Source organism: Fomitopsis serialis (assembly GCF_022376445.1).
Source record: "Fomitopsis serialis strain Sig1Antser10 chromosome Unknown B0H18scaffold_50, whole genome shotgun sequence".
NCBI classification, from domain to species: domain Eukaryota; kingdom Fungi; phylum Basidiomycota; class Agaricomycetes; order Polyporales; family Fomitopsidaceae; genus Fomitopsis; species Fomitopsis serialis.
In genome coordinates, this window is record NW_025955010.1 from 163876 (window position 1) to 189323 (window position 25448).

At 54.9% G+C, this 25448-nt stretch overlaps 9 protein-coding genes across 9 annotated transcripts; 5 read left to right on the top strand and 4 right to left on the bottom strand.

The window, feature by feature from the left end:
* Positions 1-1373: 1373 nt before the first annotated feature.
* On the bottom strand, positions 1374-3726 carry B0H18DRAFT_498543 (uncharacterized protein). Its single transcript, XM_048038318.1, has 5 exons — positions 3378-3726; positions 2996-3271; positions 2119-2279; positions 1813-1974; positions 1374-1747 (listed from the first exon to the last, which is right to left on the bottom strand). Exons 1-5 carry the CDS (start codon positions 3383-3385, stop codon positions 1668-1670), a joined length of 687 nt encoding a protein of 228 aa, XP_047891674.1. The 5' UTR covers positions 3386-3726; the 3' UTR covers positions 1374-1667.
* Positions 3727-5581: 1855 nt separating this feature from the next.
* B0H18DRAFT_1016327 (uncharacterized protein) lies at positions 5582-9992 on the top strand. Its single transcript, XM_048029262.1, has 3 exons — positions 5582-5826; positions 5884-6387; positions 6439-9992. The coding sequence occupies exons 2-3, from the start codon at positions 5886-5888 to the stop codon at positions 9825-9827; spliced, it is 3891 nt and encodes a 1296-aa protein (XP_047891675.1). The 5' UTR covers positions 5582-5826; positions 5884-5885; the 3' UTR covers positions 9828-9992.
* A 149-nt stretch (positions 9993-10141) lies between these two features.
* Positions 10142-11864, top strand: B0H18DRAFT_498597 (uncharacterized protein). Its single transcript, XM_048038319.1, has 8 exons — positions 10142-10333; positions 10394-10503; positions 10559-10703; positions 10772-11037; positions 11089-11131; positions 11181-11276; positions 11332-11405; positions 11465-11864. Exons 1-8 carry the CDS (start codon positions 10171-10173, stop codon positions 11609-11611), a joined length of 1044 nt encoding a protein of 347 aa, XP_047891676.1. The 5' UTR covers positions 10142-10170; the 3' UTR covers positions 11612-11864.
* A 20-nt stretch (positions 11865-11884) lies between these two features.
* B0H18DRAFT_1016332 (uncharacterized protein) lies at positions 11885-13599 on the top strand. Its single transcript, XM_048029263.1, has 11 exons — positions 11885-11971; positions 12025-12119; positions 12179-12270; positions 12338-12561; positions 12622-12706; positions 12767-12861; positions 12925-12931; positions 12984-13090; positions 13152-13180; positions 13250-13353; positions 13415-13599. Exons 1-11 carry the CDS (start codon positions 11907-11909, stop codon positions 13514-13516), a joined length of 1005 nt encoding a protein of 334 aa, XP_047891677.1. The 5' UTR covers positions 11885-11906; the 3' UTR covers positions 13517-13599.
* Positions 13600-13682: 83 nt separating this feature from the next.
* B0H18DRAFT_1016340 (Clavaminate synthase-like protein) lies at positions 13683-15729 on the top strand. Its single transcript, XM_048029264.1, has 11 exons — positions 13683-13770; positions 13823-13917; positions 13996-14087; positions 14145-14368; positions 14423-14507; positions 14568-14662; positions 14723-14729; positions 14789-14895; positions 14959-14987; positions 15045-15148; positions 15214-15729. Exons 1-11 carry the CDS (start codon positions 13706-13708, stop codon positions 15313-15315), a joined length of 1005 nt encoding a protein of 334 aa, XP_047891678.1. The 5' UTR covers positions 13683-13705; the 3' UTR covers positions 15316-15729.
* Positions 15597-16382, bottom strand: B0H18DRAFT_1212404 (uncharacterized protein). Its single transcript, XM_048036471.1, has 3 exons — positions 15953-16382; positions 15747-15921; positions 15597-15667 (listed from the first exon to the last, which is right to left on the bottom strand). The coding sequence occupies exons 1-3, from the start codon at positions 16292-16294 to the stop codon at positions 15609-15611; spliced, it is 576 nt and encodes a 191-aa protein (XP_047891679.1). The 5' UTR covers positions 16295-16382; the 3' UTR covers positions 15597-15608.
* A 114-nt stretch (positions 16383-16496) lies between these two features.
* On the top strand, positions 16497-18269 carry B0H18DRAFT_1016348 (ATPase). The gene is made up of 9 exons (XM_048029265.1): positions 16497-16641; positions 16695-16717; positions 16771-16794; positions 16848-16956; positions 17013-17066; positions 17117-17495; positions 17549-17705; positions 17764-17943; positions 18000-18269. Exons 1-9 carry the CDS (start codon positions 16602-16604, stop codon positions 18093-18095), a joined length of 1062 nt encoding a protein of 353 aa, XP_047891680.1. The 5' UTR covers positions 16497-16601; the 3' UTR covers positions 18096-18269.
* Positions 18270-18941: 672 nt separating this feature from the next.
* B0H18DRAFT_878918 (amino acid transporter) lies at positions 18942-21106 on the bottom strand (the record flags this gene model as incomplete). The annotated part of the gene is made up of 11 exons (XM_048040666.1): positions 18942-19120; positions 19177-19379; positions 19437-19642; positions 19702-19949; positions 19999-20052; positions 20108-20218; positions 20275-20444; positions 20502-20633; positions 20685-20778; positions 20831-20915; positions 20969-21106. 11 exons carry the CDS (start codon positions 21104-21106, stop codon positions 18942-18944), a joined length of 1620 nt encoding a protein of 539 aa, XP_047891681.1.
* Positions 21107-21835: 729 nt separating this feature from the next.
* On the bottom strand, positions 21836-25371 carry B0H18DRAFT_1016362 (uncharacterized protein). The gene is made up of 14 exons (XM_048029266.1): positions 25232-25371; positions 24991-25166; positions 24760-24929; positions 24496-24699; positions 24371-24447; positions 24234-24316; positions 24018-24181; positions 23886-23962; positions 23677-23825; positions 22931-23623; positions 22834-22874; positions 22558-22766; positions 22367-22496; positions 21836-22294 (listed from the first exon to the last, which is right to left on the bottom strand). The coding sequence occupies exons 2-14, from the start codon at positions 25148-25150 to the stop codon at positions 22274-22276; spliced, it is 2178 nt and encodes a 725-aa protein (XP_047891682.1). The 5' UTR covers positions 25151-25166; positions 25232-25371; the 3' UTR covers positions 21836-22273.
* Positions 25372-25448: the final 77 nt, after the last annotated feature.

A 25448-nucleotide genomic window follows, 5' to 3' on the forward strand; every position in this document is an offset into this window, starting at 1 on the left:
ATATAGGGTGGTTCTCCAATGGTTCCGAGAACGAAACCTGGCAGATAAGGACACGTTCACGCGGTGCCGGCGCGGTGGAACACTTTGCACAACCACACCGAGTAGCCCTTGTGTCCCCGAGACAATTGGTCGCCAGCGGTTCAGTCACCGGCTGCGGAAACTTCCTCTGACAAGTGATAAATATCGCCTGTACATGTGTGTTGCCTGCCAGTGCGTATCATGCGTACGACACGCAAGCTGTGCCTGCATACGGATATATGTCATACATGACTCACCGGGACGTCGCGGAGCCGGTCACGAACTCGCAATTGGTGTAAAACGGCGCTGTGAAAGACAGAAGGTTCAATGACGCCTGCGGACGCGCATATGGAGCAGGCGGCGTATCGACCAACGTGCGGGGTAAGAATGTACTTTTTTGAAGGTCGTAGTCATTTCTCGACAGACCTGAGACAAACGAGGCTCTCCATACCCGCACAGCCCTATTAGTAGCCTTCGTTGCCGACCACAGGGTAGCGACAAGCGCAGAGCGCGTACGTAGTCGGGGCCTCCAGACTTGTCAAGCGCCTTAGACAGCGAAGGCTGAATGAAGCATTCCGGAAGCTAGGACAATTGTGGATTCTTCCAGGCATATGTTATCGACGATCGTCATAGAGGTATGTCTGAAGTGTCCGCCGAATCAAGATCGGCCTGCCTGAGAGGAGAGTGTAGATGAGTTGAGGCGCCGTATTGCGTGACAGCCCGAACTTACCGGACGACGTGGATACAATTGTGGTGAGCATTCTCATGGAAAGATCAACATTGTACTCACCCAGAATCAGCGCATGACCGCTGTCTCACTGGGCTTTCATACGTATGCCGGATTATACAGTTGAAGGCGCGCTCGATCGGATTCCCGCGAGCCTTCGGTTCGGTACCTGGTGTATCTCCGTCAATCGAACATCGGTAGCACGCTGGACCACACTCTTCGAGATAATCTGTTATGACAGAGGTAGCCGTGGTGCGCGGAAGTAGCCTTGAATCTTGATATAATATGCCTTCAAGTTGCACATAGCCGACCATTGGCAGCCCGCAGTGCCGGGCATCTTGAATCTGGCCTAGAGAGTGAAGTTGAACGTCGTGTCCTCAGGAGGTGATCTTACAAGGAAATTTCAGCACAGAGCAAGCTCCAGCCTGAGAACGGCGGTGTTAAGTCAGATCTTTGAAACGATGAGACGTAACTTAGCCTGAGAGACACTGACCTACTGTGACGAGGACAGATAGAGTCAAGGTAGAGCTAGTTTGCGTCGCAGACCATAAGAGCCGACAAGGCGTCAGGTAGAGCACCAGTAGAGCATGTAGAGAAAATGTAGAAAAAATGTAGAGCAAGGTCAAATCCGGCGATCCACGTGCCCTACTACTTCATATGTGGCATAAACTAGCCGATGCCCGTGCTCCGCTACGGGTATGCGCTTTCGAATAAATCATTCACATGGCGGGGCGAGTGCTCGAAAAGTGTGACTGTCCTAATTTGCAAGCGTAGGCGACTTCTGTAAGAGACTGATATTAATTGAAAGGCCACTCAGCCGCCTCCCTTCGGGAGTCGGCTTCGTGGCCCCGTGCCAGTTTGTGGAATACCAACTGTTCGGGAGTAAGTCGATCTGCCTCGCCTGTCTCCCCGGGCAACATGATCAAGAGATTGCAACACAGAATGGGTGGTATGCAGGCATTACGTGCAGCACACCCATGCCCATGGCCTCTCCGAGTAGGCCTACTCCATCGATTGCCGAAAAGCTGGTCAGTCATTGTATACCTCCCGACGCTTGCTCTACATACCATATGTATTCGCTCTCCTCGCTCGCCCGCGCCTGTCCTCGCTGAGTCGTTCTCGTCGTGCTGTTGGGTACCGGGGAGCTCTGGCTTCGCGCGCTCGTCCCGCACCACCCTTGCTCACCATGCTCCTCTCATTGGGTGCATACTCGCTGCCAACCACACCTGCTGTGGCACTCAATGCAGTCTGTGGGCGGTGATGAACTCCATCAGTCGCCGGACTCAGGAAACATCATTAATTTAGCTCGAACGTACATTTATCAGCTATACAAATTCGCCTTCATGAGCAGCTGTTAGACCACGCAGACGCACCGTTCGACCACCATAACCGCTCGCAGGCCATATTAATGCACCCAGGGAAGTGCCTCATCACTGCAGCGGCCGGTAAGGGGTGGACAGTGTTGCCCCGATCTGGGCATGTACTTTGCATACAATCATAACCCAGACTCGGAGTGGGAGGGGCGTAGGGATGCCTGCGTAGTCATAGTCAGTGTGTCTGTCTGTGTAGTGGTGCGGGTGGTTGTCAAGGTAGAAGCATACAGTAATTTTAGCAGAACTGTCACTCGGACTGAAGGAACGCGGCCTGATGGCTCACATACTTGTTTCTCACTGTTCGTCACCGTCCACATGAGATGCAGAATGACGTGTCGAGCGTTCCCATGCACCGCGTCCGACGCAACGGGCCCAAGCAGACTCGAGAGCGCGTTGTGCTTGCATCCTCGGTGTTGCCGCGCGTCGTACCTGACACTCGCTCGACCTTGCTCGACCTTGCTCATCCTCGCCCATCTCATTCCCTCATCCTCGCCTGTCTCATTCCCTCATCCTCGCCCGTCTCTGCCAGCCATTCACCCTTCCCTGCCCACTCGCTCCAGTCCACGCACGTCATTTTCTAGCCCTCCCTGCTCGTACCTACGCCCGCGCCCGTGATCCGCGAGTCCGCTGCGCTTCTGCCCTGCATGCTCGCCGAACATTCGCCCTCGCCCTTGCTGTGCGTATCGTGGCTCGCTTGGGATCCCACTCGCTCGCCTCTGTCGGCCGTGTCTGCGCGCAGTGGGTGTCCGCCCAGCGCACTCGCAGTCGAGGGTGTGCCAGTGTGCTGTCGCCTGTCCACTCGCCTGCCCGATCAGCCGCTCTCCCGCCCATCCACTCGCTTGCTTGCCCGTCCGATTGCCTGTCCACGCCTGCTCACCTGTCCGGCGGCTCGCTCTGCGCGCGTTCGTCGGCCGTGTCTGCGTGCTGGGCATTCGCCCGGTGCGCTCGCGGTCGGCGTGTGCGTCGCACTTCATGTTGAAGCCACGGCGACTGCGCCCTGCGCCTGCCCATTCTCCCATGCCTCCGACTCCTTCGCTCAGGCACGGCGGTCCGTTCGTCGGCCGTGTTTTCGCGTTGGGCATTAGCCCTCAGGCTGCGTGCTCGCGATCGTCGTGCGTTGCGCGTCGTGCGTTGTGCTGCACGTCGCCGCGTTCTGTGCCTGCAATTAGCTCGCTCGCTCGCATGTATCTGCACTCACGGCGCCCATCTCCATCGCTGCGCTCGGTACATTCCTGTCACTCGTGAAAGTACTGACTGACCCCTTCATTCTCGTCGCTTTGCTTGTCCGTGTCCTCCTCGCCCTTTTCTCCAGATTATCTGTCACATGCTGCTCGTTGATTTCTGTGCCTTACCGCTGCCCTGCTGGTCCGCGCGCTCCCATGCCATAGTGAGAAGTCGACTTAAGTGCCGCGGCGAGTCTGAGTAATGAATTAATGAGGAAGGATGCCAGGTAACCGGTAGGTGTTGCGGCTAGCGCGAGCTCGGAGCGCTTGAGAGGCTCGGGCAGCGTTCGGGCGTCCGTCTCTCAGCCAATGAGAATGTCTCTAGCGTTTGTCTCTTGCTTCTTGTCTCGTCTTCTTGTCTCCAATGTTTGTCTTAGCGTTTGTCTCGCGTTCCCACGTTCACGCCTCTTGTAGAGTAGACTAGCCGATGCCCGTGCTCCGCTACGGGTATGCGGAGTTCGATTGCAACTTACTTATATCTCCGAGTCGGTTACATTACTTATAGCTTCGAGCTCATGGCGGGGCGAGAGTGCTGAATGATGGTGACCGTGTTAATTCGCAAGTGTAGGCAACTTCGTAAGAGACTGATAATTGAAAGGCCACTCAGCCGCCTCCCTTCGGGAGTCGGCTTCGTGGCCCTATGCCAGTCTGTGGGATACCAACTGCTCGGGAGGTACCTCGACTGACAGATGTCTCCCCGGGCAGCAGTAAGGGAGACAGGATGGGTGATATGCACACGTCACGTACGGCACAACTATGCCCATGGTCTCTCCGAGTCGGACCACCCTATCGATTGCTGGAAAGCTGATGAGTCGTTGTTTGCCTCCAGAAGCTCGCTCTACATACCATATTCGCACTTCTCTCACTCGCCCGCGCCATTGCTCGATGGGAGGAGCGTACGGATGCCTGTGTAGTCGTAGTTGGCGTGTCGGTGTGGTGATGCGAGTGGACGTTACAGTAGAAGCATTCAGTAAGTTCAGCAAAAGGGATCTGATAGCAACATACTTCTTTTCCGCTATTCGTCGTCGCCTACATGAGATGCGGGATGGTGTCGAGTGTTCTCATGCACCGGCAGCACCGCGTCCGACGCAACGGGCTCAAGCAGACTCGAGCGCGCGTTGTGCTTGCATCCTTGGTGTTGCCGCATGTTGTACCTGAAATTCACTCGTTCTTGCTCGACCGGCCCATCTCATCCCCTCGTCCTCACCCGTCTCTGTCAGTCATTTGTCCTTCCCTGCCCACTCGCTCCCGTCTGCGCCCGCGGGCCATCTGCTGGCTCTCCCTGCTCGTAGCTATGGGTCCGCATATCGGCTGCGTGCGCGTCCGTCAACTGTGCCTGCGTGCGTTGGGTGTTCGCCCAGCGGCGCGCTCACGGTCGAGGTGTGTCAGTGTGCTGTCGCCTGCCCACTCGCCTGTTCGCCCGCACGCTCTCCCGCCCATCTACTCGCTTGCCCGTCCACACCTGCTCATCTGCCCGCATGCTCGCCCGCCTGTCCGCTGGCTCTGCGCGCGTTCGTTGGCCACGTCTGCGTGTTAGGCATTCGCTTGGCGCGCTCGCGGTCTGCGTGCGCGTCGCGCTTCATGTAGCCGCAGCGACTGCGTCTTGCGCCTACCCATTCTCCCATACCTCTGACTCCTTTGCTCAGGCACGGCGGTCTGTTCGTCGGCCGTGTTTTCGCGTTGGGCATTAGCCCTGCGTGCTCGCGATCGTCGTGTGTTGTGCTGCATGTCGCCGTGTCCTGTGCCTGCAATTAGCTCGCCCGCTCGCGTGTAATTGCACTCACGGCGCCCGTCTCCATCGCTGCGCTCGGTACATTCCTGTCACTCGTAAAAGTACTGACTGACCCCTTCGTTCTTGTCGCTTTGCTTGTCCGTGTCCTCCTCGCGCTTTTCTCCAGATTATCCATCACATGCTGCTCGTTGGTTTCTGTGCCTTACCGCTGCCCTGCTGGTCTGCGCCTTCCCATGCCAGAGTGAGAAGTCGACTTGAGTTAAGTGCCCCGCGCGAGTCTGAGTGATGAATTCATGATGAAGGATGCCAGGTAACCGGTAGGTATTGCGGGCAGTTGCGCAAGCTCGGAGCGCTTGAGAGGCTCGGGCAGCGCTCGGGCGTCCGTCTCTCAGCCAATGAGAATGTCTCCCATGTTTGTCTTAGCGTTTGTCTCCGGTTCCCACGTTCACGCCTCTTGTAGAGTAGATAGATCGCTTTGGCGCCGCCCTCATCTCCCCTCAGCCTGCCTCATCGCTCAGCCCTGCCTCTGACAACCGTACACTCAGTCTACGTTTCTTCAGATAGGCTGAATTGAAGAATCTTCAAAGGTTTATGGCCAGTACACTTGGTATTCACCTATTACCGCCAACGCTACCCAGGGTGCCGGGTTTACGGATACAGACTCGCGCCTGCCTGCCTGCCTTGGTGCTTCGTTGCGCTATAAGTAGTTAGAGACGTTTCTCGCGTCTTTCACGACTGCGTTCAAAACTTCTGGTGAGTCTCTTGCCTCCAGCCGTTAAACCTGAGGACTTCGCTAATCAATTATCCCAGCTATGACAACGTCCCACTCGCCCCTCATCGGCTCCATTTTCGAGCGCAAACCCCAATCGAAGCCGAATGCGCCGACATTCAAAGCTAGCTTGTCAGGGAAGACGGGGTTCCCGTCCGTGCAGCACCGCTCAAAGAGCGCATTCGCGCGTGCAAGAGAGGAACAGAAGAAAGGCGAGCCGAGTAAACCGCAATATGTGCCTGTCGTTCAGCCCACGATGAAAGTCGAGATCCCGAAGCCGAGAGTTGCTGCGAAGCCTGCGTCAGGGGAGTCCGGTGACTGGAGAAGACAGATAGAGGAGGAGAATCGAAGACGAGTGGACACCATGACGGATGAAGAGCGGGAACAAGAGCGGAGAGAGATTTTGGAGAAGTTCGGGCCTGACGTAGGTGAGATTCTGAGGAAGGCGAGGGAGGCCCGGGAACGCAAGGAGAGGCCAATCGAGGGTGCAGAAGAGATACCTATGGTCCCGAGCCCACCCAACTCTCCACCTCTCTCAGCAGACGGTAAGCACTTGAGTGCTCGCTCTCTATTGATTTCCCTGACGATGATTCCAGGCAGGACGTCTCGACCATCTAGTCCTCCTCAGTCAGCGTTGTCCAGACCTGGAACACGTCCTTCAAGTCGTGCCGATCGAAGAATCCGGTTCGCGGAGCTCGCACCCACGGACATTCACGTCTACGAGTCCGCCCCGCCCTCCCCACGAAAGAAGGCGCTCGCGCTTCCCCCGCCATCTCCGGCAGACGGACCCACCACGTCGCTCGGTGAATGGAAAGGTAACACTGGACCAATCCGACGGCGCGACGCGCAGGCGCCTGCTGTCGATCACTCCGCTACGACCGTGAACAGCCTGGGGGAGGGCACACCCGAGGATATCCGTCGGCGGTTCTTCCCCACGGCGCCTGCACACGACCCGTCGCTCGAGTGGATCGAGGGCGGTCCGTCCTCGGCGGCGCCTCAGTCAACGCCCGAGCCCGACTCGACGCTGCGGTTTGACTTGACGGGCACGCCGATCCCGCCGGAACTGTCTGCGACATTGCCCACGCATCTTGGCCTGCATCACCATGCGGACGGGGACCGCGCGGGGTACACGCTCGAGGACGTTTTCTGGCTTTCACGCTCGACTGTCCCAGCGCAGCGTGCGACGATGCTCGGCGTGCTCGGCCGCATCATTCGGAGGTTGGGCAAGGGGCGGGCGCGGGACCCTGAACAAGGCATCACGCAGCTGCAAGGACAGGCCGAGGCTGTCCGGAAGCGAGCATTGGCTACGGGCGTCGAGGCGATGGTAGAGCGTGGCGGCGTGGGCGCGCGAGCTATCGAGGTGATGTGGGAGTGCATTGTCGGGTGGGACGAGGATGTCATCGATGTCGAAGGCGTCGAGCTGCAAGCCGCCCGTCAGCCGGACTCTTCGCCATCGACATCGGATAGCAAGGGTGAAGACATCTTGACTAGTCTGCCGCTGGAATATGTCCTCGCGCAGATCAGCAACTCGTTCTCAGCGGGTGCTCAGCCTGCGGAGACACTCGCACAGTTGTTGGCCATCCTTCATCGCCTGGCACAGCACACGAATGCTATAGCAAACAGCATTGTCCCAACCACCGGGCTCGTCGCCAACGTGATTCAGCGATTTCTTCTCACACCTTTTCCACCGACCGACTCCACCCCCCGCCCAGATCCGTCTGCGCTACAACTCCTCAATACACTCGCGTCAGCATCCCGTACGAATGCATCGGCACTACTCGACCCAGCGGATGCACTTTTGCGTTTCGTCACTACCCTTCCTCCGGCGTCGCCATATCCTCTCGCCCTGGCCACTGCTCTCCTCAACGGTACTCTCCATCTCTACACCGTCTTCGCCTCGTACGGTCTCTACTCGCACATCGCAACCACCGCATCCGAACATCTCACAAAACTCGGTCAATACGTACTCTCGGAAGAGTGCCGATCTCGGCAATTGCGTGAGGCGTGGCTGGCCCTGCTCGAGGCGTGGATGGTCTGCGCGCGAGACCCGCACCGTACGTCGCCTGGACACGAGATATTGTGGAGCCAAGTTGCTGGCTGGGGATGGGGCGACGATATCCTGGAGATAAGGGAAAGGCTAGCGGAGGAAGATGCCGCTGTATGGACTGCGCTCTGGCGCGCCGCAGCGGCGTGGTTGGAGGGAGCGAAGATCAACGGTGTCAAGGGAGGCGAGAAGGAGAGGGGCGTCGTCATCGCTGCGGTTCAAGACCAGTTCCGCGACGGCCTAGAGAAGATCGTAGTCGAGAATTCTGGGAGAACACTCAGCACAGTCTTGGGACAGCTCGCCACTATTGGCGTGCGTACCCTGCAGCCGGAGGACCTACCCAAGCTCCAAGAGATGGCCGAACATGCCAGCCGGCTTGCAGCAGCTCTGCGCCTTTGGCTCGCATGCGTATCGCCGCAGTCATCTGGACCACCCGATTCCCCACCGTTCCAATTACCCTTCCGCGAGCTCTCTGATCTCTGTGCTCAGATCACGACTCACCCCATATGGGATTCTGCGCTCGCTCAAGGATCCGTCTCGTATGGCTATGCGTTCTGCAAATCCCTTTCCTTGTTGCTGTGTTCCTACCTCCAACTGTCGCCCCATATGCCCGGCGTATCGGATGCCTTATGGATGGCTCAGGCATTGGCTATTCTGTCTAGGCTCCTCCCAGGAGACGAAGAGGCAGCTCGGCACATCGTCGATCTCGTGACTAGTCTCATTACGCCCAGCTTCATGGGTGCGCGCGGATGGACGGTCCCTCCAGTCATCTGGAGGAAGGGCGGAATGGACGCGATCAAGCCTTTCCTGGCTTACTCCCTTCGGCCGAAGGAGCATGCGTATATAGGGCCACAGTGGATATCTCCAGATTCGATATCGCTCTCGACCACGCAGAGACTACCTCCAGCGGGAGTCCTGGTCACGAACACTCGACGTACCCTTCCCCTTCCTCTCACGCGAGACTGGATGTGCTCGCCGCTTGATCACCTCTTGCGGTCGGGCGACTCCGACGTATTCAAGTCGTTGCCTTCTTCGTGGGACGCGTCCGAGACGGAAGTCGTGCGGGCCTGCTTGCTCCTCGCCCGGGTTGTCCGAGAGGTCGCACAACTGCATGGGCTTCAGGCATTCGCGATGTCACGCGAGGAGACGATCTTCTCATGCATGAAGGTATACATGCTCGAACACGGCCAGCAGCATAATGACTCCACAGAGGAAGTCTTCCGCGACAAGACTGTCGGCCAGTTCATGGAAGACCTCATGGCGCCTTTCTCGGCGAGCGCATCGACCAGCTCCCTGGTTCTTCCCCGTTCCCGTGGTTCAGCGCCAAGTCTAGAAAGCGTTGCTACGCGCTTTCTCGGTTCAGGAACCCCCTTCTACCAGTTCTACACCGACTTTGTGGCATTGTACGACGCGATATCCTTCTCACATCCGCTCTTCGCTCGACTCCTGTTGCCTCCCACGTCTATGAGGTACCCGATTGACTACAGGAAATACCTCTGGGCTGACTACGGTCATCTATTGAAGACTGTACGAACACCCGTCGAAGCTGTCCTCACGGGGAGTCTTGGGGAGTATCTATGGCCGGTAGAACGTGACCCAGAAGTAGTCGGTGCCTACCTACGCGCGCTGGTAAAAGGCTTGCCCGAAGGGTTCCTCCGCTTCGTCGCTGTCCATCATGTGGCATGCAACATCTGGCAAGATCTATCCGATACCACAGATGAGAAGGCACAGAGGCTCCTGAAAGCTGTCGTTGATCAAGGTAGTCTCGACGTCATCCGGGAGGTTGTGTGTTATCGACAGGTGCGGGAAGGTACCGTTCTCCTTCCTCCTCAATGCTTCACACAAAAGGGCGAATGGAGGAGCCGACGACTGGATTTCGTTACCAAAACTGGAGGGCCTAGTATGGCTGATCGTCTGAAGGGACTGTTTGCGGACGTCTGATTCGGAGCTTGGGTGGTGATTCGCCTAGCCTACTTATGTCACCTAGTGTATTGAACAGATAAACAAAGAATAATGTATTGATACAGTATGTACACTACCGCAGTTGGTCATTCGATGTAGAGTAATCACATGCAATGCCCGATCATGTCCAGGTTGTTTTGCCGACGGCGTTGAGTACATACTGCGAAGTCAATTAGGAAATCCCAAGAAATCCGAAAGCGGTTGCTTCGAAAACTAACAAAGCCAAATAACAGTCCTCTTGCACACGTGACGCAATAGCCGGTAAACGCGTTCGGACGCGTCTCGCTTTCCGACATTCGCTCGCCACAGCTCCTCCGCCACAATGTCTGTTTCAAGCCAGCACGAAGGTCTATGTCTCAGATATCCCGAACCTTTGGGTCCGCAAGCCAATGTATCCTATGAGGCCGCCGTCTCCATGCTCATGCGTGCCATCCAACTCGCCCAACATACACCTTTTGTGTGGGGATACATTGACAAACCGCAAGGTGAGTCCGCTGCGCTGTTCATCTATGATATATTCAGAACATGTCATTTTACGCATTTAGAGGGCCACATATATCTCATCTTCATGACCCAACAGCTGCCGTTTCCTCCGGACGGAATACGGTATCAGGATCAAGAGCAGAAGATCATCATGCCGGCGGGCCCCGGAAGAGTGCGTTTCAATCTCCTTCACCTGTGCACAAATTCTCAAACAGGGGCTATGCCAGGAACTAGAAGTCATGGAGGTCAAGTTCGGTTTCGTCCCCAATTCTTCTGATACAACGGCCTGGAGAGTACGGAGACGCTACCGGATGCACAAGGGCGGCCATCCGCAACTTGTCCTCATCCACTACGGCCGTGGGCAGCCAATGCGTGCGTTTGACAGTTCAAAGTTCATCACCATCGCCTTTTGGTCGACGCTGACATCTCGCTCACGATAGCCATCATGCCGAACCTTAACCAACCCGTCCGCAACTACCCACTTCGTCCCATAAACGAGCCCGCGCTCTTCGTCATGGGCGAGAAGATTGGCCAGAAAGTCTACCCTAACCAACACTCGGGCCCTGCAGAGCGACCGGGTCCACCAGGGATGGGTATGAGTTTCGGGGGGATAGGGAACCAGCAGGCTATGCTCGCGCAGCAAAATAACAACCTTGAGGCGCTGGAGCGGAGAAGTCAGCGAGATCGCAGTGGGAGCATGAATGCTGTACGTCGTCCCCAGATGCCGGTCGCATAGTAATACTCATGTTCTGAATAGCGTGCACCACCACCAGCGCGAATAGAAGACGACGACTCTGCAGGTATGCAGTGAGCTTGTGTCTGATGTTTTCACTCTCTGAAACCTCCAAGATGAGTCGGACATGATGTCCACTCGAACGCTCGCCCTGACGAGATACAAACGGAATCATGAACTCATGAACGAGGTGTTCATGTATGCTGCATTCAGTACGTGGCCTCTACGATATACTTCTACAGCATGGCTCATGTATCCGGCATTCAGGTCGCAAGAAGGAATTCCCACCACCAAAGTCACCGTATTCCGTCTTTGACATAGCTAATGTGGAAGCGAGAGTTGTCAGTGTTCAGTGCACCATTCGATGTCGTCGAACTATCCACTTATCGCTGTGACACAGGCAAAAATGACGGCAGAGATCGACGAACTCCGCTCCAAAGCGGAGGCGCGAAGAGAAGCGAGGTCGAATGCAGATGGAGCAGTCGGAGATGATCCGGGAGACGTCTCCATGGAGGTTTCTGGGACCACAGAGGAAGTACCGACATAACGCGACGATATCGTATCGTGGCTCAATTGTCGCTCCGCTGTCGTCTCTGCTTTCGTTTTCTGGTTTTTTACCCCTTGTGTGTGTCTCTCGTACACTATCGATGCGCAGTCGAGTGTCTGTCCTGCTTCCGCTTAGGCGAAAGTCGATGCGTAGTGACGAGTCGCTGAGCGGAATACCTTATTGAATGTCGATGCACTGTCGCAGGAAAGTAGGCTCGGATAGTGATAATGACCCGTGAGTGTATCAAGCGCTGCATTGTCGGATCAGGCAGGTGTCGTCTTTGCAGCAGACCAACATGTCTTTGGTGGATGTTGCTCAGCAAGCTGATTCGACCGAGGCGTTCAGCCACATACCAGTGATGTACGCACCCCCCTCTAACTTATGAAATACTGTTATAGCTGACGGTTACCTAGAGATCTAAGTGATGTCTCTAGCAAAGACCCGGCGGTCCGCAAGGCACTAGCTGATACCATCAGAGGGGCTTGCATGAATGTTGGTTTCTTCTATGGTACATAACATATCTATAGCATGATGTAGGTCTTTTGGCTAATGGACCACGCACGCCAGTGGTCAGTCATGGCATCCCCGAAGCGGCCATCGCCCAAGTGCTCGCTGTAAGCAAGGAATATTTCTCGCTGCCAATAGAGAAGAAAATGGAGGTACAGAGGGCTCGTCATGGTCGCAATGTTGTCTCAAATAGCTCTGACGACAATCGATTGTGTCCAGCTCGAAAACAAGAAGACGCCGAACTTCAAGGGGTACAACCCCGTCCGGGGTGGCCGCATCGACCCGCTGAGCGAGGGCGACGTGCAGGAAGGCTTCCAGTTCAGCTGGGAGGCGCTGGAAGCCGACGACTACGACGGGCGACGGGCGAAGGATGGCGCGATGGCGGGGGCAAATGTCTGGCCTCGAGAGCCCCCTGGTTTCCGTGAGGCGGCTCTCGCATACTAGTGAGCGTCCTCTCGGGGTTCTCTGTTTCGGTGTTAGTAAGGAGACTAAGATTGAACTAGCCATGCTGCCATGGCGCTGGGAAGGAACCTCTTTCCGATGTTCGCCCTGGCGCTGGATTTACCGGAGGACTTCTTCGACGATAAGGTAGGTCGCACACATTATGTTGCACCAGCTCGGAGCCGCTCACGATCGAGCACTCGTCAGACGAAGAGTTCGGCTGCGATAATGCGGTTGTTACACTATCCACCACAAACAGGATCCATGGACGATAGGGCGGTAGGTCTCGGCGCACACTCAGAGTAAACCTCTCTCCTTTAATGTGTTTGCTGCGAGTGACAATCCTCTCTATCGACTCCACGCAGTTGGGAGGTTAGTGCAATCGCGCCTATGACTGATCCTTGGAGTAACTGCTGCGCTGAAGTGCTTCACCATACTATGGCAAGAGCCGGGCATCCAAGCGCTGCAGGTCTTGAACAAGGAAAAACAATGGATCAACGCACCGCCCGTTCCTGGGACTCTGGTTATCAAGTAAGATCCTGCTATACCTCACGGGCGGCATTACCTGATCGTGATGCATATCTTTCACTAGTCTCGGAGACCAATTTGCGCGTTGGACGAGTATGTAAACCTCCGTCGTGGCTGCTCCATGATTCCAGATGTGCTTGCCGACTGACGGCGCTCCCAAAGACGACGTGTTCAAATCGACTGTTCATCGTGCCGTCAACAGGAGCGGCGTTCGTCGGTATTCAATCCCTCTCTTCTTCGGGACGGACTACGACGTGAAGCTCGAGGCGAGTGCACCCGTCGTGGGCTAGTGCGCTTTGCTGACGTGGTCATTTTCTCGGATCGTAGCCAATACCTAGCTGCGTCTCGCTCGACCGACCGCCCAAATACGAGGACGTCACGGCTGGCGACTACGTCAAGTCGAAGTTGCAAGCTACCTATGTTCGCTAGTCAGCTGTATCTATGCGTATATCTCGCCCTGTATAGTTCAATGGGTATTTTTGCGTAGGCACGGGTAGCCTTCTGCAGCAGTTCTGCTGCCGTGACTCTAGTGCTTACGCAGCCGGAGGCTGTCACACTGGACAAGCGCTGCACTGGCGAATTAGGCAAGTTCCGACTTTGGAACAGACGTCGACCAGCATGTCTCTCGTGGATGCTGCACAGAAGGCTGAGTCGACTCAGGCGTTCAGCCACATACCAGTGATGTGCTTGCCCCGTGAAATGCAGCACATACATCGACTAACGGTTGCCTTTCAGAGATCTTAATGATGTGTCGAGCAAGGACCCAGCGGTGCGCAAGGCACTAGCCGATACTGTGAGAGATGCTTGCATGAACGTCGGATTCTTCTACGGTACGCGATGTTTCATGTTCTTGGTCGTGCAGTTATGATTGGTAGGCCCTTGTGCTGACGTCCCACTGTATACGCCAGTGGCGAACCATGGCATCCCCGAGACATCGATCGCGCAGGCGCTCGCCTCGACCAAGGGGTACTTCTCGCTGCCTCTAGAACAGAAGATGGAGGTAAGTAGACCTTTGACTATAACCATCCCGTAATTTGACTACATCGTCTATGGCCAGCTTGAAAACAAGAAGACTCCGAACTTCAAAGGCTACAACCCAGTCCGAAGCAGCCGCAACGACCCGCTCAGCGACGGGGATATGCATGAAGGCTTCGAGTTTGGATGGGAGGCGTTGGAAGCGGACAACTACGATGGGAGACGGGCGAAAGATGGTGCGATGGCGGGGGCGAACGTCTGGCCTCGAGAACCGGCGGGCTTCCGTGAGGCAGCCCTGACATACTAGTGAGCGTCCTCTCGGGCTTCTCCCCCTCAACATCGGGATTGAAACTGAGCCAGCCATGATGCTGTCGCTCTGGGCAAGAACCTCTTTCCGCTGTTTGCTCTGGCGCTGGATTTGCCGGAGGACTTCTTCGACGATAAGGTGCGAGGCACATGCCAGTAGGCTGGACGAGTGTATCGCTCACGATCGTGTACTGGTTAGACGAAGAACGCGGCTGCACTCATGCGTGTGCTACACTATCCACCACAAACAGGACCGGTCGACGATCGGGTCGTGGGTATCGGCGCGCATACAGAGTATACCGCCTTTTCTCGACACCTCCTGAGAGACTGACAATCCTTGGCACGGGCATGCAGCTGGGAGGTCAGTGCGATTGTGAAATGTCATATTGCGGATGCGTCAGAGTAACTCCCGCGATGCAGTGCTTCACCATACTATGGCAAGAGCCAGGCATACAAGCGCTACAAGTGCTAAACAGAGAGAAGCAATGGATCGACGCGCCGCCCCTTCCTGGGACGCTGGTCATCAAGTAAGAGCGTGTTGTCTTCTTCATTCGGGGCATGCGCTGACCGTAGTCAATTCGTCCCACTAGCCTCGGAGACCAGTTCGCACGCTGGACGAGTGCGTCGTACCTCCACCACGCCATCATGTTAGACGAGCTAACGATGCTTCGCGCAGATGACGTGTTCAAGTCGACTGTGCACCGCGCCATCAACAGGAGCGGCGCCCGTCGGTACTCAATTCCTCTCTTCTTCGGGACGGACTACGACGTGAAGCTGGAGGCGAGTGCACCCACTGTCGTGGGCCGGTGTATGTGCGTGCCGCTAACGCAGCTTCCCCATCGTAGCCGATATCTAGCTGCGTCTCGCCTGACCGGCCGCCCAAGTATGAGGTGGTTACGGCTGGCGACTACGTCAAGTCAAGGTTGCAAGCCACCTATGGTCACTGATCAATCACATACTACAGTACATGAAAGCCAATGCGTTGTCTGACATACTCGTGAGTATAGCGTACCTTATGAAGGTCCATCATATACGTGTTCGTAACCCGAGTATACTTGTATATGATCGCCTTCCCTAGCTTAAAGAGGTCGTGATTCTGGCCTGCCCATCGGAGACCCTTTCGGATATCGACAGACTCATCTGCTACTTGCTTCGACGGAGACACTGGCATTGGAGCGGTCTGATCTATTCGCACCGCAGAAGCTGAACCAGTCATGACTCTATGTCCCAATCACTCGTTTCATGAAGCTTTGGCCATCCAAGCTTTGGACAGTAGGTCCTCCAACTCCTGGTTCATCCCTGAGGAAGTACAAGAGTGGCCCTGCACCACTGAGGTGGAGAACTCCTGCGAGTGCAGCATGCAGACGGAGGAGCTCACAGCTGGGGAGAGGAATCTCCGTGGTGGCATGTGCCTGCTTGAAGCGATCGCCAACCTGCGCAGATGGACCCGCTGTCTGCTTGTAGCTGTGATCAACAAAGGTGACATGCGTCTTCCTGACAAGTGGGAAGAATGTTCCTGGCTGAAACTCGTGGATTGCGTACACATCCTTCATCTAGTGATGCAATCAGCAAGTGGCATCAGACAAGTTGATAAGAGAAGCACGTCTGTGGGTACAGTTTCGAGATCGTGAAGCCGCTGTCTTCCCTACGTTCGTTCGCGCGCTTGACCCATACTGGGATGTCGTACTCTTCTCCGCGAAATGAGGTGGTCTGCTTGTGGAAGATCTTGAGGTGTTTGTATGCCTGTTCGTGCAACGCCTGATCGCTTTCAAGCTGTGCGGTGTCAAAGAGTCTCCCATCGACCGTCCGACGGAAGGCTTGTGACTCCGGGGAGAGTCCACAGTAGCTAGAGCCACTACCGGCCGAGGACGACAATTCTGTCAAGCTCGGAGTAGACTGGGATGAATCGCGCGAGTGGGATAGCATACAAGTCTTCGGCTTAATCGTGCGCGTGAACGTTTGCGTACCAACTGCGACGACCGAGCTGAGTACGTTGCCAGTGAGCTAAGTGCAGAAGGGCGAAGTTCCACCACCTCCCAAGTTCCAGTTTCCATTTTGGGATGGTTTCACGTGATGAGCTGAGTGCGCCACAACGCCGGCGAAGGAGTCGACCGCGTCTCGTCCCGCCCGAGGAGGACGTCGTCAACTGTCGAATATCCAAACCCGGTCAAAGTTGTGTGGCTCTCACTGGGTGTCCTTGGCCTACACCTGGACGCACGCACACCGCGATCCCATGGCGGTCTCAGCATCCACAAAGCGCGCTATTCTAGATGGTAGGCCCGGCTAAAAGTGAAGAACTCAAAGTACTGATGCATTGCGTCGCCAGTTGCGCTGTTCGTGGCTTCTCAAGTGCGTCGTTACATGCTGAATGCATCTCAAAGTATCTCATTGAAAGACGCAAGGCAGCTCTATACTATACCATACGAGTATGTCACACGCCTCCAGCGTGTAGGCCGTGTACTGACGGGACTCGTGCCAGTGGGTGATGGACGGTACAATATCCGGAGACAGGAAGGAAGTGAAGGCAAAGAGTCTCAAAGCACTGGAAAAGCTAGGGCATAGAGACTTGAAGTTGGACGAATACGAGAGTACGTCGCTGTACGCCATCAGGTGTGCGAACGTCCTACTAACATTGTTGTTCTAGAACAAATAGCATCGGAGGTCATTCACCCTGACGATATCGATGTTCGCTTCTCAGGTGCGTTGAGTTCATGGCTTTGTGATTGGTTATAACAGCGACTCTCGTAGACATCGGAGGGCTGGAACCCATCATATCCTCTCTTCGCGAATCCGTCATCTACCCCCTTGTCTTCCCTCACCTCTTCAGTTCTTCTTCCCTCCTTGGCGCGCCAAAGGGCGTCCTCCTGTTCGGACCACCAGGATGCGGCAAGACCATGCTCGCGAAGGCACTCGCCAAAGAGTCTGGCGCGACATTCATCAACATCGTCGCATCCGTGCTGACAAATAAGTGGTACGGCGAGTCAAATAAGCTCGTCGCGGCACTCTTCTCGCTTGCGCGGAAGACACAGCCGAGCATCGTCTTCATTGACGAGATCGACTCGTTCCTGCGAGAGCGCACGAAAGGTGACCACGAAGTCACCGGCATGATGAAAGCCGAATTCATGACGTTCGTCTTCGTTTCCCTGCAAGTCAAGTACCCGAAACTGACGACTCGCGTAGGCTGTGGGACGGCCTGATGTCAAGCACAGACCGGATATTGGTCCTAGGCGCCACGAACCGACCAAACGACATCGACTCGGCCATCCTTCGACGCATGCCGAAGCGCTTCTCAGTCGGCCTCCCCGACCTCGAGCAGCGCGAGAAGATCCTCAATCTTGTGCGCCACCTCGCGCTTCGCACTGGGTAGTCGGCGATTGCTGATCACGTCGTCGTAGATGCTGCAAGACACGGAGCTCGCGGAGGACTTCTCCATGCACAAGCTCGCGGAGGAGACGGACGGCCTGTCGGGCTCCGACCTGAAGGAGCTCTGCCGCAGCGCTGCCATGCGCTCGATGCGCGAGTTCATCCGCGAGGCGGGCGATGACCACGAGCGGCTCTCGCGCAGCCAGGACGAGGTGCGTGAGCTGTGTACCTGCTTGGCCCATCGTACTGAACGCAGCCGTTGCTACAGGGGTTCAAATTGCGCCCGCTGACGCCGGACGACTTCTTCGCCCCCGACGAGACAAGTGCACTTCCCCCGGTAAATCCGTTCGATGGTGTATCATAATGCTTACATAGGTGCGGCAACTCCGAGGTCTCGCGTCTGGATTATAGACTTAGTTGGTACGTAGCGGAGCGTACCTCTAATAATACATGGTATTATTGTTGTGTTTACCCATTACCTCATGCGTCGCCGTGCTGAGTGATCGCACAATAAGGCATCGTGCGCAACCATGCCAGGTAAAATGTATAGGATAGAGATGCGACGTAGATGTGCTACTCAGCACTGCTCTAACCAGACTCATGAGTCGACCACCGCGCGTTCCCCGCACAATGATAGCCCCCTTAGTAGTAGGGTACCAGACGGTTTGAAGTTCCGCCACTGATTAGGTCCTTGGTGACGTTGACGGCACATTGTGCGACTGATGCGTGTTCCTTGACGAGTCGTGTTTTGAGGAGTTTCAGGCGCACGTACTCGGCGAGGGTCGCCAAACGTCACAGTGTTGCGGCCGGATCCTCACTCCAGACCGACTGTCATCATGACTGCCTATGACAGCCATGTTCTGCCTGATAACCGTTCTGGCCTTCATGCAGCTCATGTTGGACCTGTGGTGTTTTGCGTAGTGTTATAGGCGCACCTCATGATATTCTGTGGCGCGATGCACCATTTGCCATAGCACTCATCGACCTCATCGTCGGATGAGACGGCAGAACGATGCGGGACTTCCCTTTATATGGGTGCTTTCAAGCTATACCTACAATTAACAAAGCGGAATGCGTAACATAGTATTAGCAGAAAAGTAGTTTAGCCGTAGTATAGCAATGCTCAAACATGAGGCCTTCACTGAGTCGAGTCGTGAGCTGTGCTATCGAACATCTTACCCGGAACCTATGCGCTCTGTCATTAGTAGAATCATGAGAACATCTCACAGATAGTTTGGTCTCTCACCTCTTCGTCATATCCCTTCAATGCGGCCACAGCACCACCCTCGCCGATATTCCGCAGGGGCCCAGTGAACCAATGCCGCGCTGACAGCACCCAAGAGCAGTAGGCAAACGCGGAGATGCCCACGGTGAGCACGACAGCATAGTCTACACTCAGATCGCACTCAGTGTAAGTCGCATGATACGTCTATGACTGTACGCACTCATGTTTGTCGCGACCGGGCTTTGCGTTCTTGGGAAACACAGGAGGACGACGATAAAGGCGGACCAGGCCACGGCGATCGACCCGATGGGCGTCGACCACCGACCGAGCGAGAAAGGACCCGGGACGAGCTTGTTGCGTCCGGAAGTGATGCGGAGCAGGATGGGAATGGCATATGACGTATACAGGCCGATCACCGTAGCACTGAATGTTGGATGTCAATAGGTAACTGGCTACCGGAGTTAAATGTGTGGGTCTCACCAAGCAGCGGAGGTCATGGCTATCGAGGAGAATCCGAGAAAGCCACAGATTCCGGCCACGAATACGACGAGCCACACGGCACACACTGGCGTCTGGGTATGATGGTTCATTTGCTTCCACCAGCGCGAGCCGGGCAAGGCGTTGTCGCGCGCGAACGCGAAGACGACGCGCGACGCGTTGACTCCTTGTGCGGCACCGCGCATGAACTTCGTGCAAACACGTATCAGAGTGGCGATTTCCTCCGGGATTAACAGTTTGCACGCACCTGTACTGTGATGGTGATGCACCATATCGCAAGCATGCCCTTCTTGCCTAGAAGGTCAAGGTAAAGCTGGCCCATCGGAAGCGGGAGCGGACTCGAGAGCAAGTCCGGCACGGATGCTATCGCGAATGATGTCGCGATGCTGAATACCCATCCGAGGCATCCCACAGACGCCACTGACAGGAGCATGGCCATCGGAGCGGCCTTCGCTGCCCCTAATGTTTCTTCTGACATGTGTGCGGCAGAATCATCTGAGGACACAGGTTAGCGTCTGCATGCCTCAGTGTCAGAGATGCCCACATCCTGTCAGTTGCCACATAGGTCCCGTGAAAGCCAGAAGGAAAGCCCAGCCGGCTATAGCAGGCGTCAGCTCCGAGTCTTGGACAGTGGATCGCACGAGACAGCTTACAGTTCGACCACCCGGTGAAGTTTTCGTAAGAAGTAAAAGCGACCTTTGTTGATACCCTACTCTCGCCTGCGCAGACGGGCAGAAGGATGATTGCCGCTACGGTCGCTCCGACTTCCTCGCCGCATGAGAACGATCCAATATCACTGCTCAGAATGGGATCGACTCACATGTGACGATCGCGCCAAAGAGACTCAGCCTTGCCAGTGTCCTCGTGGGCGCCGAGCAGATCACTCCGTGTAGGAATAACATAGCCAGGAATATTCCGTACGTTGGCCCGGGCCCTAGGACCACCTTCTCGTCTGTCCCCACGGCGATCGCGGTCGTGATCATTTGCGCGCTGTTTCAGTGGGCCGTGAGCGTGCGGAATCGCTATATGAAGATAGATGGTACATACAGCGCAAAGTCGATGTAGGTCAGCAGTGTTACGTGCCCAGTGATGTTGGCACCGCCCGTGATCCAGGCTGCAAGAGGTGCATAGTGCTTTGGAGCGAGTTTGGCCGCGTAATAATAGGGACCCGCATTCGTTCTAGGCGAGACTTTCAGTCACGAGAACCGACTTGTATTTTTGTACACTCACGGCATGGAGGACGCCATCTCTGCCATGACTGCTGCGACGCACAAGACGAAAGGAATCGGTATGATCCATCCCCAAACGAGTCCGACATGGCCGCCTTCAAACCGGTTAGATCATCGTCCACACAGTTCAATGACCCCAATTTTCACCTGAAGCCAGTGTCAGGGATAATGTCGAAGAAATTCCACTGATAACCGCCATAATCGAGAAAGAGAAAGACACAGTGTCAAGAAGCTATACAATAGATGTGAGCATGGTTGAGGTCCAACGCGACACAGAGTACCCACCGAGAACTGTCTCCTGAACTCGCTCTTATATCCGAGTTCTGCCAGGCGAGAATTGTCGAGCGCACCGAGACGTTCGCCCGAACTGCGCAAGTGAGGCCAGTAGGGTTTGTTCTCGATGTAGACTGTCTCTTGTTTCATCTGCGTCAACGGTACTCAGCAGCGAGGGGAAAGGAATATGCTCCCAACAAGTGTATGCCTCGTCTTTCATACTTCCGCCGGGATGCTTAGCGCACTGGAGAAAGGCCTCAATTCATCATGGCTGACAGAGGTAAAGATGAGGGAACGCCGGGACATGGGAATGTTCAAGCCTCTCGAGGCATCAAAGGACGAGCCATGGGTGAGAAGATGTGGTTTATGGCAGACGAGGTCTGAGCATGTCCAACAGTCCACTAGTGAATAGACGCGAAGTACGTGTATGGTGTCAGCGATCTCACCAAGCTCCGAGACACCCCGCTGTATGCCAACACCACCCGCGGCCTTAGTGACTGCGACGTGTGATTTTTGGACTCTTTGATGTCATGTTTCACAAAGACTCGGCGTCGAGAAAAGGCCTTGTTGAATGCTCCTGAAGCTGAATGTCTGAGGTTAACTTACTAGGCGAATGTGATGAGCGTACTCAACTGCAGCACTTGCCTGCCTCAGGCAAATGCATATGCAGTGACACGTGTCTTGAGTAGTGGAATTGACGCGGACGCCTAGGTCGACTCTAGGTCGGCGCGTGCGCGGCGCTCTGTCGAAAAGCCTCGGAGGCTCGGACGAACGAAGATGTCACCCTACTATTACATAGTACTAGGAGCTCGAGATCTCGCCGACGGACGACAAGACTGAATGACCACGGTGTCTGAGTCATCCCTGGGATCTGAGAACGTGAGCATATATATGGCATCTTCGAATACGCTGGGTGCTCGCGACATGATGCGGGCTCTAAGTTTTCTTGCAACCTTTGAGTCTTTCCTCGAACTCAGGTGGCACCGGCATGCCAGAGCTAGTTACTCGCCGAATGGATCGGGCCCAGGGCGTACCTGATGGATGCCAAAGAGTGGAATACGTGCAAACTAGGCTTGTTGTTCGAGAAGCGGCAAGACCAGAGCACGAACGACGGAACTGTCTGACTAAGCCTGGCGTGAGCCTGAACGGTCGCTCGGGTGACGGAGTAGTACATAATCCTGCTTATGCGTAGCAGAGGACCAGTGTCCGAATCCTGAACGACCAACGGGACTAGAACAGGAGGAAACTAAGTATACTCATGACCACGGCACCGACTCGAAGACTCGGTCGAAATATATATGTCTACAAATCGGATCGCTAGTACATATACGGTATTGCCTGCGTTGTCATATCACTACTTAGTCGTATCAGTGATGTAGAGCACATTGAAAAGCTTCAGCCCGTACCCACCGCGGCACACTCGATGGTGATAACTTCGTGGGGAGTATCCACCGGGATATAGATCGGGTTCCCCAGATAATAGGCCCTGGGTTCAGCGACGAAGAGATCAACCCAATTTCTCGGTTCAGTGATAGCGTGCCTATGACGTTGGTAAGGCCTTCAAGTGACATTTTGTTTCAACAGAGACATTGCTGACTTACGCCTCGGACAAATGTTGCGCAATAACCGCGCATGTCTGCAATTGACCGAGATAAACAGAGCAGTGGTTGCAGCTCCAGTGCCGACCAGGCCTTGCGAGCCAGTCATATTCATCGTATGTTTTGCGAAGGGCCACAGAAGCCTCCTCACTGAGGATACCAATGCGGACCGTAGTACTTGATAAATGATAATCGCACAAGAAATGGTAAACCTATTGATGAACCGTGTTACACTGTAGTTCATATGCGCAAACGAGCGATGATCATAGGGGTACGCACCACTTTACGCCATGACATTCTCTCGTAACTCGGATGATTACCTTTCCACGTGCACTCCTCAGATGGGCAGAAGATGAATCGGTCGATGTCGTCCAACTCCTCAGGGCGTGCGGTATCAGTTTGAGGCCGAGTGCAGTCGCTATGCCTTTAATGATCTGATGTCCCTTTCGATCCCATTTAATCTGTCGGTCTGCGTAACGATGTTGTTCAGGGTCTTGCAGTCGCAGCCAAAACATTTTGCAAAGGGAATACCGGTTGAGAAAGAACGAGGGCGATACAGAGAGTCGTGCGAGAACGTCTTCGAGGGCGCAGCAGCTTTCGAGTCCACCAACATCATGATCCATGATGAAGGTGAAGGTAGAGCTGGCCAGCAGGACACGGCTGTCCAATTCTTCAGTCCGCTGTCCCGGCAGTCCACCTGCAGAGGCTCCGCCGTTTGGGTTGACGGCCTCAAGTTGTCCCATAGCTCGTAGCAGGGTGGCCTTGACGTTGCGTTGATATGCGGAGATGATGCCGGGTAGCTCCAACGCAGCTATGTCGCACTGCGATCTCTGAAGCTGAGTGTCCAGGTTGTCGTAGATGAGAGACCAGAATGTCGGCGTGGTGAAGAGGAAGATGGGCGGAGGAAGACGGAGCCACTCGACGGGACGTAGGGTCCGCTTGTAGTCGTCGTATACCTTGGTGACGAGGGCTGTGCGCTCCATGATGATGTTGTTGTATTCGGCTTCGAGGTGGTAGCTCTGCTGTTCTGTAATGTATGGCTCAATCGCAGGTCGCACATGCTTCCAAACTATAGGATGGTTGTTATGACCGGTAGCCAACTTGTGGAAATGGCACGTTCACTCACCATCATCCGTGACTTCAAATCACAATACTGCCAGAGATACTCAATGGTTTTCGCATCAAGACAGCGGCTGCGCGGAGGCATCAATGGCATGACGGCTGCAATGTCTTCACCATCGTATCCCAATGCGCGACATCGTTGCGCAAAGCTAACGGATATACACCGGTCAGAAGATGTCACTGTGATAGCGAATACTCATCATACTCACTCTCCATTCTGTCTTTTACGCGCCCCCTCTAGCTCCTCCCAGCGAATGCGCTCCCAGTCTCGGCACTTCTGTGCATGCTAGTAGCGGATGGTATATGTCAACAATTTGCATTTCAGCGATAAGTCCACATACCTCTGTCCTTGCTCGCACATGTTGTATTTGCTCTCTCTTGAACTTTTCGAATGCCTGCTTTGCACCGCGCTTCCTGCTGTTTATGTCTTTACGATAGTTATAGCATGTCTCCGCCATGGTAACGACGTCGGGTCTCCAGTAACTCTTCCGTCCTCTTGTTGCCTCTGTAGCACTGGTCATTAGTTCCTCTTTCGCAGACGATATGATCAAATTGACCGTGGTATGTATGCACAACGAGTTCTAAAATTCCATCTTTGATGGCCGAAAAATCTCGCGCAAGCTCTTGGTGTGTTTTGAGTCTGAATCCAATCATGTATCCACAGCATCAGAACAGTACTAGATATTATACGTACTCCGATTTGATGCATTCCTCACAGAATGCCCGTATCAAAGCATAATCGAGGTAATAGTGGCCAACTTTGCCGCAATGCTACTGATGATAAGTCGACATCAGCCATTTCAGTGTTAGATCACTCACGCCACAGTTGGGACGAGTACCAGGATTGAACGCCCTCGTCCAGAAGACTCGTGGGACGTCTGGCGGACATTCGGGAATACCGATCGGCTCAGTGACCATTTTCCAGATACGGCAACCTTGTGGGGAGACCAGCAGGATGGTACGGAATGCTCTGTTAGTCTGTGAAAGGTTCGTTAGGGCCAGAGGAATGAGCTCCTCTAGAATCTGCGGTACATCGACAACGTAAAACAAAAGTCACTGTCATTGAGCTGAAAGCGGGCATACCTCATAAATTATATCCAAGGGAAGATTAGTCAGTGTGGCGCGTTTTGCGTCCATCGACTGCAAGCTGCTAGCGGTCGCCTGAAGGTTCTCTGTGTCGGCTTGAACCCGAACACGCTTCCTTCGCGGTTGGTTGTCGTGTTTGTTTGGGCTCGTAGATCTCTGACGGTTAGCTGAATGATTGGGCATTTGTAGAGTCAGAAGAGACCAGCTCCAGTGTGAAAATGCACGAACACTTGCTTGCTCGGTTGTGTGTTCTCGTGTGGGCCTTCGGGAGAGTTGAATTCTCCACAGCTCGACCGGACCTAAGGAGCCGGGGTTGTTCTTCCTCGCTTGCCGAGTTCAGTTGCACGGAGCGGATTATCGCGGCCTGGCTACGCGTGACGACAGGCATGATGGGCCACTGGAAACTAGAGAATCGAGCAGTACCACATGTTATCACGCGATAGTACGGACAACTTCGAAGAGAACGAACGATGTCCAATGGTGTGCAGAAATAACAGAGGCTTCAAATAGTCGTCGATGTGACCGTGCTGAGGAAGAGCGTGAGAGTAATAAGTCTCTTGAAGGTGAAGGTGGACGGTTCCGGGTTGTCCGTTGAGTAACGAGTCCCAGATCAAACGATGTGGCTTGGATGTGGCCGACCTTGTGGCAATATTCCCACCCTCCCTGTATGGTAAGAACTTCCTATT

What these genes read in the sequence shown, in the direction of transcription:
- B0H18DRAFT_498543 (XM_048038318.1), bottom strand. An exon ending in CAGAGCGAGCCGCCGGACAG is followed by an intron (nt 2,280 to 2,995) that starts GTGAGCAGGCGT and finishes ATGACTACGCAG; the next exon opens with GCATCCCTACGCCCCTCCCA. An exon ending in GAGGAGAGCGAATACATATG is followed by an intron (nt 1,748 to 1,812) that starts GTATGTAGAGCA and finishes TCGATGGAGTAG; the next exon opens with GCCTACTCGGAGAGGCCATG.
- B0H18DRAFT_1016327 (XM_048029262.1), top strand. Translation starts at nt 5,886, where the DNA reads ATGACAACGTCCCACTCGCCCCTCATCGGCTCCATTTTCGAGCGCAAA. An exon ending in TCCACCTCTCTCAGCAGACG is followed by an intron (nt 6,388 to 6,438) that starts GTAAGCACTTGA and finishes CGATGATTCCAG; the next exon opens with GCAGGACGTCTCGACCATCT.
- B0H18DRAFT_498597 (XM_048038319.1), top strand. Translation starts at nt 10,171, where the DNA reads ATGTCTGTTTCAAGCCAGCACGAAGGTCTATGTCTCAGATATCCCGAA. An exon ending in TGCCGGCGGGCCCCGGAAGA is followed by an intron (nt 10,504 to 10,558) that starts GTGCGTTTCAAT and finishes GGGCTATGCCAG; the next exon opens with GAACTAGAAGTCATGGAGGT. An exon ending in GCAGTGGGAGCATGAATGCT is followed by an intron (nt 11,038 to 11,088) that starts GTACGTCGTCCC and finishes TGTTCTGAATAG; the next exon opens with CGTGCACCACCACCAGCGCG.
- B0H18DRAFT_1016332 (XM_048029263.1), top strand. Translation starts at nt 11,907, where the DNA reads ATGTCTTTGGTGGATGTTGCTCAGCAAGCTGATTCGACCGAGGCGTTC. An exon ending in CAATAGAGAAGAAAATGGAG is followed by an intron (nt 12,271 to 12,337) that starts GTACAGAGGGCT and finishes GATTGTGTCCAG; the next exon opens with CTCGAAAACAAGAAGACGCC. An exon ending in CCAATTTGCGCGTTGGACGA is followed by an intron (nt 13,181 to 13,249) that starts GTATGTAAACCT and finishes GCGCTCCCAAAG; the next exon opens with ACGACGTGTTCAAATCGACT.
- B0H18DRAFT_1016340 (XM_048029264.1), top strand. Translation starts at nt 13,706, where the DNA reads ATGTCTCTCGTGGATGCTGCACAGAAGGCTGAGTCGACTCAGGCGTTC. An exon ending in TTCAGCCACATACCAGTGAT is followed by an intron (nt 13,771 to 13,822) that starts GTGCTTGCCCCG and finishes GTTGCCTTTCAG; the next exon opens with AGATCTTAATGATGTGTCGA. An exon ending in CCTGGGACGCTGGTCATCAA is followed by an intron (nt 14,896 to 14,958) that starts GTAAGAGCGTGT and finishes TCGTCCCACTAG; the next exon opens with CCTCGGAGACCAGTTCGCAC.
- B0H18DRAFT_1212404 (XM_048036471.1), bottom strand. Translation starts at nt 16,294, where the DNA reads ATGCTATCCCACTCGCGCGATTCATCCCAGTCTACTCCGAGCTTGACA. An exon ending in CGTGCTTCTCTTATCAACTT is followed by an intron (nt 15,922 to 15,952) that starts GTCTGATGCCAC and finishes TTGCATCACTAG; the next exon opens with ATGAAGGATGTGTACGCAAT. An exon ending in GGAGATTCCTCTCCCCAGCT is followed by an intron (nt 15,668 to 15,746) that starts GTGAGCTCCTCC and finishes GTACTTCCTCAG; the next exon opens with GGATGAACCAGGAGTTGGAG.
- B0H18DRAFT_1016348 (XM_048029265.1), top strand. Translation starts at nt 16,602, where the DNA reads ATGGCGGTCTCAGCATCCACAAAGCGCGCTATTCTAGATG. An exon ending in AAAGCGCGCTATTCTAGATG is followed by an intron (nt 16,642 to 16,694) that starts GTAGGCCCGGCT and finishes TTGCGTCGCCAG; the next exon opens with TTGCGCTGTTCGTGGCTTCT. An exon ending in GAAGTTGGACGAATACGAGA is followed by an intron (nt 16,957 to 17,012) that starts GTACGTCGCTGT and finishes TTGTTGTTCTAG; the next exon opens with AACAAATAGCATCGGAGGTC.
- B0H18DRAFT_1016362 (XM_048029266.1), bottom strand. Translation starts at nt 25,150, where the DNA reads ATGCCTGTCGTCACGCGTAGCCAGGCCGCGATAATCCGCTCCGTGCAA. An exon ending in ACACAACCGAGCAAGCAAGT is followed by an intron (nt 24,930 to 24,990) that starts GTTCGTGCATTT and finishes CCAATCATTCAG; the next exon opens with CTAACCGTCAGAGATCTACG. An exon ending in GCGCAACATTTGTCCGAGGC is followed by an intron (nt 22,497 to 22,557) that starts GTAAGTCAGCAA and finishes CCAACGTCATAG; the next exon opens with GCACGCTATCACTGAACCGA.